At 42.2% G+C, this 18014-nt stretch overlaps 1 protein-coding gene across 2 annotated transcripts in view; it reads right to left on the bottom strand.

Annotated features, from left to right (window-relative positions):
• Positions 1-18014, bottom strand: part of fhdc1 (FH2 domain containing 1) — a 45857-nt gene that overhangs the window by 13027 nt on the left and 14816 nt on the right. For both annotated transcript variants that reach the window (XM_060917310.1, XM_060917308.1), the window contains one exon: positions 4164-5027. In XM_060917310.1, the coding sequence (XP_060773293.1) occupies positions 4164-4613 (450 nt within the window). In that variant the 5' untranslated portion in view covers positions 4614-5027. The remainder of the gene's footprint in view (positions 1-4163; positions 5028-18014) is intronic.

Raw genomic sequence — 18014 nt, 5'->3', positions numbered from 1 at the left:
ATTCAATTAGCATGCAGATTTAGGGCTTGGTCTGGATTAAATTGGATTTGGAATTGGACTGGAGTTCGCCTATTAAATACCCCCTGGTATAGAGATATGCTGGACATGATGGATGCTGACGACGTTCTACATGGTGTTTGTGTGAATTAATTATTCATTTAGTCTTTGGCTAAAACTAGGTCACACTGTTATAGTGAGGAATTTCTTTAATCCTGAGAGATCTGAGAAAAAAAAAAAAACCTGTCGTGACCCAGAAACAATAAAATGCAGAACTGTTCTCAACAAAATGTCTGAACTCAGAGTCCTGATTAAAGCCACGCTGAGAGCATTCACACACGTGCATTAAAGTTTTAAATGATTTATTTACAGCTACCAGAGTATGAGCGAGAACATTCTCTCTCTCACACACACACTCCATCCCTGTGTCTGAAATCACACTCATTCACTACTCACTATCTAGGGAATTCTATATAGAGGACTGTACGGTGAGCTCAGTGATAAAATGAAAAAACACTTTTGGACACTACTCTGCCGTGCCGTTATTTACGTCATTACTGTCATACAATTAAAACGTGCCAGATCAGTCGGCTGGTGGGTTTTCAATATAATAAATACATGCATGCATTTTTGTGATAAATACACATTATACTGAGCATATTTCCCACATTAATAAATACAAAGCACTTTGTGTCTGCTGCATCTTTCAATTCTTTTAAATCAAGGCTGAATACTTTCTTCTTTGCCGCTGCATTTTATTAAATCAAATTTGAGGCTTTTGATGAATTCTTTGCTCTGCACTGTAACTTTTATTCTTGCATTTTATCTGTCTTATTCTATTTTAGCTTATTTTCTATTCTCTTACTATTTTTAACTGTACTTGAATGTCCGTTTACAATGTGTTTCTTCCTCCATCCATTCATCCCAACACACTTTTTATTTCAGCGTGACCGCAATGCATGATGGTGTTGCTGGGTTTCAGGTCACGTGACTTCTCTTAGCGGTTTTACCGGAAGTGAAATAGCTGGTGGTCTAAACGGCTGTCGTAGCGCAAACAGCTAGCGATAACTTGGAGTATGCTCAATCTAGAGGCCACTGCTGGCTTTAGATATACAGTGCCTTGAAAAAGTATTCATACCCCTTGAACTTTTTCACATTTTTCCACCTTACAACCACGAACTTAAAAGTTTTTTATTGAGATTTTATGTGATAGACCAACACAGAGTAGCACATAATTGTGAAGTGAAACGAAAATGATAAATGGTCTTCAAAATTTTAAACAAATAAAAATCTGAAAAAAATGTGGTGTGCATTAGTATTCAGCCCCCTGTACTTGGATACCTCTAAATACAATCCAGTTGAATTGCCTTCAGAAGTCATCTAATTAGTTAAGAGTCCTACTGTGTGTAATTTACTCTCAGCATAAATACACTTGTTCTGTGAAGGCCTCAGTGGTTTGTTAGAGAACACTGAAGAACAAACAGCATCATGAAGACCAAAGAACTCACCAGACAGGTCAGGGATAAAGTTCTGGAGAAGTTTAAAGCAGGGTTAGGTTATAAAAAATATCCCAAGCTCTGAACATCTCAAGAAGCACTGTTCAATCCGTCATTCAAAAATGGAAAAAGTATGGCACAACTGCAAACCTACCAAGACATGGCCATCCACCTAAACTGACAGAGCGAGCAAGGAGAGCACTGGTCAGAGAAGCAGCCAAGAGGCCCATGATCACTCTGGAGGAGCTGCAGAAATCCACAGCTCAGGTGGGAGAATCTGTGCACAGGACAACTATAAGTCGTACACTCCACAAATCTGGCCTTTTTGGAAGAGTGTCAAGAAGAAAACCATTGTTGAAAGACAGGCATAAGAAGTCCTGTTTGCAGTTTGCCAGAAGCCATGTAGGGGACACAGCAAACATGTGGAAGAAGGTGCTTTGGTCAGATGAGACCAAAGTTGAACTTTTTGGCCTAAATGCAAAGCGCTATGTGTGGTAGAAAACTAACACTGCTCATCACCCTGCACACGCCATCCCCACTGTGAAACATGGTGATGGCAGCATCATGCTATGGGGATGCTTTTCTTCAGCAAGGACAGGGAAGCTGGTCAGAGTTGATGGGAAGATGGATGGAGCTAAATACAGGGCAATCCTGGAAGAAAACCTGTTGGAAGCTGCAAAAGACTTGAGATTGGGAAGGAGATTCACCTTCCAGCAAGACAATGACCCTAAACATACAGCCAGAGCTACAATGGAATGGTTTAGATCAAAGAATATTCATGTGTTAGAATGGCCCAGTCAAAGTCCAGACCTTAATCCCATTGAGCATCTGTGGCAAGACTTGAAAATTGCTGTTCACAGACGCTCTCCATCCGATCTGGCTGAGCTTGAGCTATTTTGCAAAGAAGAATGGGCAAAAGTTTCAGTGTCTAGATGTGCAAAGCTGGTAGAGACATACCACAAAAGACTTGCAGCTGTAATTGCAGCAAAAGGTGGCTCTACAAAGTATTGACGCAGGGGGGCTGAATACTAATGCACATCACATTTTTCAGATTTTTATTTGTTTAAAATTTTGAAGACCATTTATCATTTTCGTTTCACTTCACAATTGTGTTACTCTGTGTTGGTCTATCACATAAAATCTCAATAAAAAACTTTTAAGTTCGTGGTTGTAAGGTGGAAAAATGTGAAAAAGTTCAAGGGGTATGAATACTTTTTCAAGGCACTGTATTCAGAAGATTGCTATGTGCAATGGAATCGACCCCTGCAGTCTGGGAAAGAAGGATTTGTCATACGATCTCGAAAACTATCCTTCAGTCGAGTTCCCCGACATCTCGAACTATCTGGTATTGCAGACATCCTTCTCCACCACAAAACAGATGAAAGCGTGGAAGAGTATGGAGGCTTACAATTGTTTTGTATGTGGCTGGGTAAAGGACCTCGGTATCAAGTCGCTGCCGAATGAATCCTGTATTGTTTTTGCCTGTGTAAGTTTTTTTTTTTAGCTTTTCGTTCACATCTTTACAACAAAGCACTGCAAATTGAAGTGTAAACAAACAACGGTTCACTTGATTCTCACTTGTGTTGGCCCTCATCTCTCAGGTAAATCAATCATTCACAAAGATCATCAGAAACCCCTTTAAAGACCTGGATCTTAGTTAAATAAGACAGAGAAGCGATCACAGCGCATTGTAACTGTATGGCTGGGTAAGAATTTTGTTGCGACCTTCATGCATATGGACTTTGTGAGGAGTAAACAAAGAAACAGCTGGGGACTTTAGCGCTTCGTGACTAAGAAAGTATTGTAAAATAACAACACATAGCAATAAAAGTACTTAGAAAATACTAAGGACAGCTGAGGGGGAGATACAAACCTTTTGCCAAGTGATCACTGCAAACTCTAGCATGCTTCGACTTAGCTCCTTTCGATTTCAGTGAGAGCTTCAAAAGCCGCCTTTCTCGACGTCTTTTTGTGAAATCCTGTGTTCGTTCACCCTTTTTAATTAGTTCACAGGGAACCCTGAAGAAACTTATCAGTTTCATGGTTTGATCGATTCGAACAACCTAAAACAACGCAAGCGTAAGGCATTTTTCATGCGAGCAATGCACCTTCTCCGTACAAAAGCTTTGTCAACTGAGCTTCGGTAGACCACCAGCTAAAGTTTTGAATAACTAATGAGGTGGATGTGACATCACGTGAAACCCAGCAATATATTGCTTGGTTAGTGACCATCGGTTCTCCACTACTTTTCACGGTGCATTGTGGGATACATTGAGTGCACTATATAGGGTGTAATAATTCTCACTATACATTCAGACAGCACTACAAAATGGTGAACTCACTATATAGTCCACTGTATAGTGAGTAGTGAGCGATTTCGGACACAGGGCGTGTCTGTTTGCTGTTCACACATTACACTGTACACGAATGTTTTTCTTCTAAACAATAATGCTATCTCTCTGTTTCAACTCTGACTTTATTCATGATTAAAACTCCTGAATAAGTCCAGAACAAGATGTGGCTTTTACATAAGGAGGAGTTTCATGTCAGATATCATACATGAGCTTTATTAGATTATATATTAGATCAGACGATAGATTAGATCATAAATTGATGTGAATAAATGGCAGTTTATCGGAGGAGGATTTCTCTGACAATGCACACGCTCACCTCATCTTTGCTCTCCTTGAAAGGACCTCTGCCCGTTCCTATTCGAGGGTTACGGTTGGAGCTCTGCGTTTGCGGTGCCTCCTGCTGGCCAAACAGCTCCTCCACACTCCTCACGTCGATCTGGTAGTGTTGCTGTCTCACGGCCAGCGTCCATATGTTGGGTTTGCCGCGGACCTTCTCCTCCGGAATGGGCTTCCAGTAGAAGCTGCGAACTCGCCGTTTCTTGCGTGAGCCATGTGGAGGAGCGGGTGTGGTTGGGGCGTAGGGTGGAGGTGGAGGAGGCAGAGGTGGAGGTGGAGGAGCAGCTGGAGCTTTAGTCAAAGAGTTCGGGTGAGATCTTTGTTCATGTTTGGGATCTAGGTCACAGGATGCAGAAGGTTCTGGAGAGGAAGGACGTTCAGGTACGAGGCTCTCATTTGTTGGGCCAATTGATGCTTTCCCACTGGCCATGGTGGGGGTCACGGGGTCACAGAGGGCGTCGGACCCCAAGCCAGTCCTGAACGGCCAGCGTGTGGGTGGGGTTTAAAGGCGCCCTGAGTGATTGAGTTTTGTGAGCAACATGATCTTCCATTTATAAGATTTTTTTGGTATAAATTGCTGCATGATTTTTAACTACAATCTAAATAAAAATATAATTGAACTTCTGTCCAGAAAAAGTTTTTAATGCAGAATATAAATGAGATCTGATATGATGTATGATCTAAAACCATTCATCCAAGCTTTATGGGCTTGCTCTTCTCCTCAGGAATCTGTTCTTCCACATGTTCGTCTGTCCAGCTGCTGCTACTGTGACCCATAATGCTCTGCTGCTGTTTCACGGCTTCAGGGTTAGAACTGAAGAGGTCAAAGGTCAGCATTGTAGAGCTGCAAGTAGGTGAAAATCACACACAGAAAACATAATTAATGAGTTTCAAACATATAGTATGAGAAAACCAAAAACGTCCCATGTTAGAGGGAAAAAAAAAAAAAAAAGAGACGCGGCTGTGTGTCGAGGAAAAGAACAAAGCAGAAACACTGACACACACACACACACACACACACACAAAACATTTCAGCTTCTGCTTTACAAATTTCACAATTCCCTCTGCCTTTACAGAATAAAAGAATCAGACTGCAGAGCGAAAGCCAGCTGGTCATCTGACATGGTTTATATCACCAATAATTCCCCTTTAATCTTTCTGTTTGTTCAACACAGAGGTAATACTTTAAATCTGTTAATGTAGAGCACTTCCAGCCTCTGAGTTGTACGCTGCACATAAATCCTGTTTCCTTAGTTTTTAACATGGTTTTGTTTTCTGGGATTGAAATTCTGGTAAAAGAAACGCAGAGAAATGGATGCAACTCGTATAGGACACACACACAGCGTACGACACGGCAGCATTTAAGCAATTTGGATACAAGCACTGATGTTCACATTTCTCATTTGAATATGCAAACAGGCCACGCCACACAGGCCTCTGCTTACAGACAGGGTTGTCAGGGAGACAAAACACTGACCAATCAGCACGTAGAGATCCATGTATGGTTGGATTCTCCAGAGAAACTGAAAACACTGCGACATGAGGATCAAACTGAGGACTGAGTCTGTTTGAGGACATCAGGTGTCTCGAAAGTAGATTTACATCAGCGCCATATGTTTTAGTCGTGATCTCAGAACATCATGATATTTAGACTTTAATTTCTGTCCTCATCAGAGTGATGCTCTCACCTGCCTCCAGGACTGATTTTATGACTGAGAAAATGACACGTTCAAGGTTTTAATAGCACAGCATGGGTCTCTCCTCACACACACACACACACACACACACACACACACACACACACACACACACACTGTTATCAGCCAGCAGCAGGACATGACAGATAGTGGTGTGTCCCACCCAAACTCACCACAGCAACAGTAAACTAATCTAATATTTATAATAAAAACATCCAGTACACACTCAGTTCAGCACCAGAGTCATACAGGTGAATCTGACTGTGTTCTCTCTGACAATAAACACATTTCTTCTGTCTGAGCTTCACATAGTCATGGCTTTTCTTCCTGCTCATCTCTGTGACACACACACACACACACACACACACACACACACACACACACACACACACACACACACACACACACCAGCTGACTAAACTCAGCTCACACTCTTCACACAAAGACAGCATATCAGGGACGAGCAGTGCTTCTGCTAATTCATCCTAACTGCTCACTCGATCCTGCAGCTTTTTACTTATTAAAGTCTCGGATGTAACACAAAGCCTCAGTCTGTCTTTCTCTCTCTGTCTCCCTCTCTGTCCTGCTCCACAGAAATGATTATTCATTTATAGACAGAAGACTGTGAGTTGGCCGAGTGATTAGTGTGTCCGCTGCTTGACTGGCAGATCGTGAGTTCTACTCATGGTCGGAAACCAAAGACCATCATAACAATGGTACCTACTGCCATCAGGTGAGGCGTCGCAATACAGATGTGAGCAGGGAGTCAAACTCTCGCGGTTACCAGAGGACCTGGACCTCACTGTAACCCTAGCTATGAAATAGAGGAGAGGCTGAGGGCTACTGAAACGGAGATCGGTGCTGCCTAATGTGCCTCAAGGGCCCGATTAGTACTGGGATGGGAGACTGGCACAGGAGAGACTTTTTGACTATAGACATGAGAGGATAAATCTCACTTTTACTATAAGCCTGGGCTTCAAACTATCCATCAATCCGTCCATTATCCATAACCACTTATCCTGCGCAGGGTCGTGGGCAAGCTGAAGCCTATCCCAGCTGACTATGGGTGAGAGGCGGGGTACACATGGACAAGTCGCCAGGTCATCACAGGGCTGACACATAGAGACAAACAACCATTCACACTCACATTCACACCTACAGTCAATTTAGAGTCACCAGTTAACCTAACCTGCATGTCTTTGGACTGTGGGGGAAACCGGAGCACCCGGAGGAAACCCACGCGGACACGGGGAGAACATGCAAACGCCACACAGAAAGGCCCTCGCCGGCCACTGGGCTCGAACCCAGAACCTTCTTGCTGTGAGGCAACAGTGCTAACCACTACACCACCGTGCTGCCAGCTTCAAACTACTAAAATAATAATAATAACAGAATATACTTTTATTGTCATTGCACAGTAGGGTACAACGAAATTGTGGGAGCTCTACCCAGAAAAGTGTACAGAAACAAATAATATAATAAATAAAAACAATAGTAAAATAAGTAAATAGAACACCACATATAAAAAACCCCAGTATTTTCAAAATGCGCAATACGAGTTAAAACTTTCAATAATAAAAAAGTTCTTAAAATGGTGCAATAGTCCTTGGAACAGGTGAAGGAGTGCGTGTGTGTGTGTGCGTGCGTGTGTGTTCGTGTGTGTTTGGGGGGGGGGGGGGGGTGTCAGTGATTTGTTTATGGTATGTATGGCCCAGGGGAAGAAACTGTTACAAAACCTGGTGATGTGGGATTTGATTGGATGGCACAGTGATGTAGTGGTTAGCACTATCACCTCACAGCAAGAAGGTTCTGGGTTCGAGCCCAGCGGCTGACGGGGGCCTTTCTGCATGGAGTTTGCATGTTCTCCCTGTGTGGGTTTCCTCTGGGTGCTCCGGTTTCCCCCACAGTCCAAAGACATGTGCTTAGGTTAACATGGGACGGCCTTGGGCTGAAGTGCCCTTGAGCAAGAGGCACCAACCTCCAACTGCTCCCCGGGTGCTGTAGCATAGCTGGGTATGTGTGTGTGCTCATTGTTCACTTGTGTATGTGCGCATGTGTGTGTTCACTGCTTCAGATGGGTTAAATGCAGAGGTTAAATTTCACTGTGTGCTTAACCCTCTATGGTACACATTATAATCGCAATGGGTAAAAAAAACTTGTAATGTTGCCTGAATGTAACACCATACCATAGAGGGTTAAGTCTATGCTTGAGTGTACATGTGACAAAAAGACTGCTTGACTTGGCTTCTTCTTCTTCTTCTTGACCTGTAGAGCTTCTCAGAGAGCAACAGGTTAAGCAGGTGATGGATATGGATATGAGGGGTCTGAGGTTATTGAATCCACCCTTCCGAGGCAGTGGGACCTGGAGATATCATCTAGGGAGGGCAGAGAGCAGCTGATGATTTTTTTTTGTGCCGTATCTAATACTCTCTGTAGGGCTTTTCCGTCCTTTGCTGTGCAGCCTGCATACCACACAAACATTATGTGAGCAGTCTCCACACTGGAGCGGCAGAAAGCCAGCAGCAGCTTCTTTTCCAGGTTGTGTTTCCTGAGCGCACACAGGAAGTACAGCCGCTGCTGTGCCTTTTTCACGACAGCTATGGTGTTAATAGTCCAGGAAAGGTTGGCAGAGATGTAGGTGCCCAGGAACTTGAATGAACTAACCATTTCCACACATTCTCCGCTGATGAAGAGAGGGGCAGGGTCTGTTCTGCTCTTCCTGAAGCCAATGATGAGTTCCTTTGTTTTTTGTTAAGAGGTTGTTTCCTGAGCACCAGGCGGTCAATTTTTCCCCTTCGTCTCTGTATGCAGTCTCAGCTCCATCAGAGATGAGCCCAATCACAGTGGTATCATCCACGAACTTCATGTTGTTGTTGGTGGGGTGGGACGGAGTGCAGTCGTATGTGTAAAGTGCATAGAGTAGAGGGCTCAGTACACAGCCCTGTGGAGAGCCTGTGCTGAGTGTGAGGGTGGAGGAGAGGTGGGGGCCAAGTCTGACAGATTGTGACCGGTTGGTGAGGAAGTCTTTTATCCAGGCACAGGTGGGGGAGGGGATTTGTAGGTCAGACAGTTTGCTAACTAATGTGTCCGGGATGATGGTATTATTATTATTATTATTAATAATAATAATAATAATAATAATAATAATAATAATAAGAAGAAGAAGAAGAAGAAGAAGAAGAAGAAGAAAGCACAATCTGTATTTACAGATTGTTTGGATTGTAATATCTAAGTACAGGATGTATTTTTATGTGAGTCTGAGAGTTTATCAGAGAAGAATGGGTTAACACACTCTCTCACACACACACACACGTACACATACACTCCTGTCCTCCGCATCGTCTTTGCTGCAATGTCACACACTTGATGCAGAAATACAGTGTCTTGCAAAAGTATTCATCCCCCTTGGCGTTTGTCCCGTTTTGTCGCATCACAAGCTGGAATTATAAGAGTTTTGGGAGTTAGCACCATTCCATTTACACAACATACCTACCACTTTAAATGTGAAAATTGTTGTTTTATTGTGACACAAACAATTAAGATGGAAAAAAAACAACAACCCAGAAATCTGGGGTGTGCATAGGTATTCACCCCCCAAAGTCAGTACTTTGTAGAGCAACCTTTTGCTGCAATTACAGCTGCAAGTCTCTAGGGGTATGTCTCTATTAGCTTAGCACTTCTAGCCACTGGGATTTTTGCCCATTCCTCAAGGCAAAACTGCTCCAACTCCTTCAAGTTAGATGGGTTGCTTTGGCGTACAGCAATCTTCAAGTTATGCCACAGATTCTCAATTGGATTGCGGTTTGGGCTTTGATTAGACCATTCCAAGACATTTAAATGTTTCCTTTTAAACCACTCCAGTGTCACTTTAGCAGTATGTTTAAGGTCATTTTCCTGTTGGAATGTGAACCTTCGTCCCAGTCTCAAACCTCTGTCTGACTCAAACAGGTTTTCCTCCAGAACTGCCCTGTATTTAGTGCCATCCATCTTTCCTTCAGTCCTGACCAGCTTTCCTGTCCCTGCAGATGAAAAATATCCCCACAGCATGATGCTGCCACCACCATGCTTCACTGGAGGAATGGTGTTCTCAGGGTGTTGGGTTTACGCCACACATGGCATTTCCCATGATGGCCAAAAAGATCAATTTTAGTCTCATTTGACCAGAGAATCTTCATCCATGTGTTTGGGGAGTCTGCCACATACTGTTGAGCAAACTCCAAACGTATTTTCTTATTTTTTTCTTTCAGCAATGGCTTTTTTTTTCTGGCCACTCCTCCATAAAGCCCCACTCTGTGGAGTGTATGGCTTAAAGTGGTCCTATGGACAAATATTCCCATCTGCGCTGTGGATCTTTGCAGCTCCTTCAGTGTTATCTTTGGTGTCTTTGTTGCATCTCTGATTAATGCCCTCCTTGCCCGGGCTGTGAGTTTTGGTGGGTGGCCTTCTCTTGTCAGGTTTGTCGTGCTGCCATATTCTTTCCATTTTGCTATAATGGATTTAATGGTGCTCCCTGGGATATTCAAAGTTTGGGATATTTTTTTTTTTAATAACCCAACTCTGATCTATACTAGTGTTGCAGAGTCAGGGTCCTTCCAGAACAGGCTGATTTATACAGACGTCATGTGACCGATCATGTGACACTGATTGCACACAGGTGGATCTTAATCAACTAATTATGTGACTTATGAAGTGAACTGGTTGGACCAGCTCTTATTTAGGGGTTTCATACAAAAGGGGGTGAATACCTCTGCACACTCCAGATTTCTGTTTTTTCATCTTATTGCTTGTGTCACAATAAAACAACGTGTCTGTGAAGATTCTCAGTCATCCAGGTCATAGTAAACTGTGGGTGGTAAAAGAGAGCAACTGGACTTGCTTGAAGCAAGTCTTCAAGCAAGTCCAGTTGCTCTCTTTTACCACCCACAGTTTACAATAAAACAACAATTTTCATCTTTAAAGTGGTAGGCATGCTGTGTAAATCAAATGGTGCTAACCCTCCAAAAATCCATTTTAATTCCAGCTTGTAACGTAACAAAACCGGACAAACACCAAGGGGGATGAATACTTTTGCAAGACACTGCAGCTCACGTGTCCAATTTGGAGGAGATGAAATGAGATTGTTAGAGTTTATTCTATGGCAAATACACTTTATATCAGAGTTATAACAGGTTATAAAGCAGGCTTCGGCATCAGCCCTGCCAATTTAATCAATTTAATTCCATATTCATCATGGAGCAAAACCTGAATATACTGAAGACTAGGATTGGGTAGTGCTTGGGTTTTTTGCTAATATCAGTTCTAAAATGATACGTTTAAAGAGGTGCCTGAACCGAAAAAGCAAAAAAAAAAAGTCAAAAGAAAGTATAACTCTTTTTTTCCTAAGGTAAATTTGAACTCCAAATTGAATGATATTTATTTATTTAGGCATTTTAACCATGTTTAAGGTAACTACTCGTTAACAGTAGGTACAGTATCTGCTTCCATTAGAGCAAGTGTAATGTGAACTCGTGATGGCACGTGTGATGCAGTGATGCTTATGTTGATTATATTTTATTACGCTGACTTTATTAAACTGAGTTGTGTCTTTATTAGAAAGAATGGTGTATGATATAGTGCAAATAAAAAATTGCTGAGTTTCATTTCAGTTTGTTTGCAGAAAGAAAGATTAGCATTAAAAAAAATACACTTGACTTCAAAGTCATTTTTCTGTAGTTGCTAAGGCTAACGCTATGTGGTACAATGAGTTTAATCACGCATTTAAAAAGTATATCATTAACAATCATGAATAAAATATATGCTAAAAAAATAAATAAATGACATTTACTACTTTATTCATACAGTAATGTAATGTAATATTGCACTTCAGGTGAGTCTTACACCCCCCTACTACAACCTCTAGAATGTGGAAATCTCAATTTCTGGACTTTTAATGATTCTTTGTTTATATATTGTGATTTTATTCCTGTTCTTCGGTCAAACTTTTGTTTAATATTGGATTTGTAGTGAGTTTTACATCCCACTATGCTGAACCCATCCTGTATCTTAACACTGCAGTACGTCACATATCCTGTGAAGTAGACGACGATAATCTTGGTCGAATGTTACAGCTGTCCAGGTCACGCACCTTGTAAATGCTCCCTTACTCACTTCAGGACTATAAAGTGCTGGTGACCTGCGGTTGTGAAAGATGAGCTTCAGCAGGTTTTCATGGGAGAAAATGTAAAAATATACTCAGTTGTACTTGGTTCTATTTCCACTCCAGAGTAAGATAATATACATTTAATCCTTTTTGTGTGATTATTTCTTGAAAAATAGAACAGAGAATCTCAAATGTGCAGCAAATGGCCAACATAAAATCAACTTTATTGTAGTGGGACTCTGCCTTGTGATTTGGTCCAGTAGAGTCCAATCATATAGGGTTTCAGTACCCAAGCCAACTGGAGGCCTCCTGACGGACCATCTCAGCTTACTTCATACTTTCTGTTATTCATGTTTTGTGTTGTTGTTTGTTTCTTCATACACTAAAGATTTATTCTGAAGAAAAAAAAAAAAACAAGAGTGCTCTGAGAGCACAATATCCCCCACTGGCAATTATGCCGTAACTCTGGTGAAATGCCACTGAATTGAATGAAATTGTAATATGCGTATTACCAACATATAACAAAGAATCCTGTCAAGTTTCATGAAATTCCTCCAAACAGTGTGAGAGGAGTTGATTTCAGGTGGTGAGTACTCTTCCTGGGACGGACAGAAGGACGGACATTGCTACGACATAATCCACCTTCGGGCCTTTCGGCCAGCGGGGGATAAAAATTGTGAGGGAAGTTGATTTCAGAAAGCAAGCACACCTTGATGAAATTGCCAAAGTACAAGTTTGTTAATAATCAAGGGCATAACTCTGGTAAAATTTGCCCAAATTAAACGAAATTTCAATATGCGAATAACTGTCATATAATAAAGCCTTTTGCCAAGTTTGGTGAAATTCCTCCACAAATTGTGAGAGGAGTTGATTTCAGAAGAACGTACACCCTCATGAAATTGTCAAAGTACAAGTTATTTAATCAAGGGTCAAAACTCTGGTAAAATTTTCACAAACAAAATTCAATCACAGTATGCGTATTACCGTCATATGACAGGGCCTTTTGCCAAGCTTCGAGAAATTCGTCCAAAAATTGTGAGAGGAGTTGATTTCAGAAGGCAAGCACACCTTCATGAAATTGTGAAAGTACAAGGTTGTTAATCAAGGGCCACAACTCTGGTAAAATGTGATCGAATTGAACAAAATAACAATATGCACACTACCAACATATAACAATGCCTTTTGCCAAGTTTTGTGAAATTCCTTCAAAAATTGTGAGAGGAATTGATTTCAGAAGGAAAACACACTCTCATGAAATTGTCAAAGTATTATTTTGTTAATTAAGGGCTGTAACTCTGGTAAAATGTGACCCAATTTAACGAAACAACAATATACGTATTATCGACATGTAACAAAGAATCCTGTCAAGTTTCATGAAATTCCTCCAAAAATTGTGAGAGGAGTTGATCTCAGAAGGTGAGCACCCTTCCCGGGACAGACGGTCATCGCCACGACATAATCCCCCTTCGGGCCTTTCGGCCAGCGGGAGATAAAAACAAAACAAAAACAAAACTAATTGTGCAACCTGAGACTGATAACAGAAACTATTTTATAGTTTCTAGAAATAATGTCACTATTCCCCAAAAATATTGTGCAAAATTTACAGTAAAAACGAGTCATTACTTTTAAACTCGTCTCGTCTCGTCTTCTTCCGCTTTATCCGGGACCGGGTCGCGGAGGCAGCAGTCTAAGCATGGAAGCCCAAACTTCCCTTTCCCCAGACACCTCGGTCAGCTCCTCGGGAAGAACACCGAGGCGTTCCCAGGCCAGCCGAGAGACATAGTCCCTCCAGCGTGTCCTGGGTCCTCCCCGGGGCCTCCTCCCGGGGGGACATGCCTGGAACACCTCCCCAGGGAGGCGTCCAGGAGGCATCCGAAAAAGATGCCCGAGCCACCTCAGCTGGTTCCTCTCGATGTGGAGGAGCAGCGGCTCTACTCCGAGCTCCTCCCGAGTGACTGTGCTTCTCACCCTATCTCTAAGGGAGCGCCCAGCCACCCTGCGAAGGAAACTCATTTCGGCCGCTTGTATCCGCGATCTTGTTCTTTCGGTCATTACCCAAAGCTCATGACCATAGGTGAGAGTCGGAACATAGATCGACCGGTAAATTGAGAGCTTCGCCTTTTGGCTCAGCTCCTTCTTCACCACGACAGACCGGTAAAGCGACCGCATCACTGTGGAGGCTGCACCGATCCGCCTGTCGATCTCACGCTCCATCCTTCCCTCACTCGTGAACAAGATCCCGAGATACTTAAACTCCTCCACTTTTAAACTGGTCAGCTAAATGAAATTTTCAGGGATTGTTGTTGAGTATAACACACTTTTAACCAGCTGCATATTTACTGATTGTATCGCCTGCTGAAAACTGTACATTTTTGTGCTTTGGCCTTCTGTATATCTACACTAAAGCACATCAGATCTTTCAAATTTCCAGATCTAATACTCATGTCATACAAAACTGAAATATATGAAGACAGATTCTCCCATCAATCTAAAAACCCTCAAAGCAAAACAGTGAATCCAGAAATTGATAATGTTCTTCACCATAATTTAGAAGCATGTAGCTATTATGGTGGCTTATGTGAGTCAAGCTAGTGCAGGGTGGGGTTTGGTTTTAGGGTGGAGTTAGGTTTAGTTTTAGGGTGGAGTTAGGTTTAGTTTTAGGGTGGGGTTAGGTTAGATTAACCCTACTCTGCTACACATGCCCATGGTTGTAGCCCTGTTTGGAGGCTGATATCAGGAGCTGTCACTGTTTGATAAAGCAGAAAAAGACAACATGGTTTATCGGTGCCTTTGTCATTCTGCACACACCTGATTTACAGGTAACATGGCAACATCTTTAGTACCATGCTGTACTGGAGAAATCCTCAAGCGTACTGAAGTCCATCACAAATTGATTATGTAAAAAATTTTAAAATGTAAGAATATACATAATAAAAAAAAATCCAGATAAACTCAATATATAATGATTATTGCTGAAATTCTCCACACGTGCATTACATTTCCAACTGATTATGAATAAACCAGTAGTTCGGTTCAAAGCACCATCTTCATGTATGCTATTGCTAATTAAAGCTAGACCGCATTTCAGATTTTAAGTGTAGGTCATAAAAAGGGCGGCACGGTGGTGTAGTGGTTAGCGCTGTCGCCTCACAGCAAGAAGGTCTGGGTTCGAGCCCCGTGGCTGGCGAGGGCCTTTCTGTGCGGAGTTTGCATGTTCTCCCCATGTCCATGTGGGTTTCCTCCGAGTGCTCCGGTTTCTCCCACAGTCCAAAGACATGCAGGCTAGGTTAACTGGTGACTCTAAATTGACCGTAGGTGTGAATGTGAGTGTGAATGGTTGTCTGTGTCTATGTGTCAGCCCTGTGATGACCTGGCGACTTGTCCAGGGTGTACCCCGCCTTTCGCCCATAGTCAGCTGGGATAGGCTCCAGCTTGCCTGCGACCCTGTAGAACAGGATAAAGCGGCTAGAGATAATGAGATGAGATGAGATGAGATGGCCCTAAATTCTCTGTTATTTTTTCCTGCTTCACCATGACCCAATTCAAGATACTATGTCATGCATCACATAGTGGGCTTTCCCTGTTCACACAAGGCATTGTGGGATACAAATTTGAAACAGGAGAGGGAAATGGAGGACGTGAGTGTGCGAATGAAACGTGAAAGACCGACAGAAATAAACATGCATAACAATGACCAAATTTCAGAGGGAACTAAATTTCACAGATTTTATGAAATCGAAAGGCCGTCTAGTTTTAAAACACGGTCTTTCAAGTGGTGTAATTCTTTTTACGACAAACATTTTCATATGGACAATATGCAGCTGAAATACAGGTGCAAAATTATTTTTTATAGATCAGAAACTTTGAGTTCTTTCAGATATACACCAAGGTGCTAAAAAGAACTAGAACATGAGTAATAGATGTGAAAATGTGAAAGAGCTGATGTACTTTAGTGTGGAGATACAGAGGACCAGAGCACAAAAACACTTTTTTTTTTTTACACTGTTCAGCAGGTGATAAATTGGCAAATACAGTAAGCAGCTGTGGACCTTCTATTTTTGAGGTTAAAGGCATTATACTTATACTAGACAACAATCTGTGAAAATTTCATGCGTGTAGCCGAACAGTTCAAAAGAAATGACTTATGAAGCTTTATAACTTTTTCTCTCGCACTTGTTTTTACGGCGGCACGGTGGTGTAGTGGTTAGCGCTGTCGCCTCACAGCAAGAAGGTCCTGGGTTCGAGCCCCGGGGCCGGCGAGGACCTTTCTGTGTGGAGTTTGCATGTTCTCCCTGTGTCCGCGTGGGTTTCCTCCGGGTGCTCCGGTTTCCCCCACAGTCCAAAGACATGCAGGTTAGGTTAACTGGTGACTCTAAATTGACCGTCGGTGTGAATGTGAGTGTGAGTGGTTGTCTGTGTCTATGTGTCAGCCCTGTGATGACCTGGCGACTTGTCCAGGGTGTACCCCGCCTTTCACCCGTAGTCAGCTGGGATAGGCTCCAGCTTGCCTGCGACCCTGTAGAAGGATAAAGCGGCTAGAGATAATGAGATGAGACTTGTTTTTACAGTCCAGATTTGACATGCCCACTTTTTAATCTCTCAATATCTCAGAAACTAATGCAGATACAAGCCTGAAATTTTGCAAAAAATAATTATTGGGAATAGTGACATTATTTCCAGAAAATATGAAGGAAATCTGAGAAGGGGGATCGTAAACATTTTTAAAACTTGGTGATTAGCAGGTGAGGAAGTCCACCTCGAATGTAAACATTCAGAAATTTAAAAATTGATATTTAAGATTTATTTGTATAACTTTGTATTTTTACAGATAAGAATGTAGAAGTTGTTGAACCATGACCACATCTGACACTTCAACAGTCCAAGTCAGAATTTTGCTTCATAAACCAAGAGTCTGTGCACCCCTGATACACCAATCAGTAAACTGGTTTCTCTGAAAGCGTGAGTATCTCAGTGGCCTGGCGATGAGATGTGGGCAGCACTGAGAGGAACACAGGATCGAGACTACCTCGCATCAACACCGTTAACAGTGCACTGATTACTACACCTCGACAGCTCACACATCATCTCTTCATATTCTTCACTTATCTAATTTAAATGCATCGTCTATCATCGCACGAGTTCACATTTGTGAAGAATTGTGTTTAAATCACATTCCTCTTGCTCTGATCATGCTTTCACCTGGAATGAGTTCACTGTGAAAACAAACTGGAATAAACACTTTAAACAATCAATAAATACACAGCCTCTACGAGACACGACCCTGATCTGTTACTACAGAAACAATAACGTATTAGAATGAGTGCATTAATATACACCTGTGATGTGACATGCGCGTGTGTGCTCCGTATAACAGTGAACTCACAGTGAACAACAGAAATGCAGATTTGATCTGAACTCCAGTGGAAACGGGAATTACTGTGTGTGTGCGTGTGTGTGTGTGTGAGAGAGAGAGAGAAAAGGGGAATGTCGTCATCATTTATCTAAAGCTACCGCTCCACTGTTCACACACTTCTGAGGTGAAAACACACACACACACAAATGCAAATCATCACTATGTGTGCTGTTGCTAACTGACGCAGAAAAAAAAGACAGGAAGTGAGCTACAATAAATTTCTGGAGAGAATAATATAACAGTGTAATACATTAGATTCTTTGGATCCCAATGACTGAGTTATAACGGTGCTCCACTCTAGAACATAACGGAACCCAAATAAGTGACTGAAGCAGAGATCTACACACCATTAACTATACTTTTCCTCCCCAAACCTCCATGAGACCTACTCCCAGTGTTGTAATCGAGTCACTAAACCTCAAGTCCAAGCCCAGTCTCGAGTCCCCAGTGTTCGCGTCCAAGTCAAGTCCAAATCATTAAAGAAAATTTCGAGTCGAGTCCAAGAACAAGACTCCAACCGCACCATTTGACGGTGGCTGTTGCTGCCTTTATGTGAAAGCGTCTCTGCTACTGTGTTGGACT

Source organism: Neoarius graeffei, chromosome 3 (genome assembly GCF_027579695.1).
Source record: "Neoarius graeffei isolate fNeoGra1 chromosome 3, fNeoGra1.pri, whole genome shotgun sequence".
NCBI classification, from domain to species: Eukaryota; Metazoa; Chordata; class Actinopteri; order Siluriformes; family Ariidae; genus Neoarius; species Neoarius graeffei.
The sequence above is the reverse complement of the archived record's forward strand: the minus strand, read 5'-3'. Positions and strand labels throughout refer to the sequence as shown.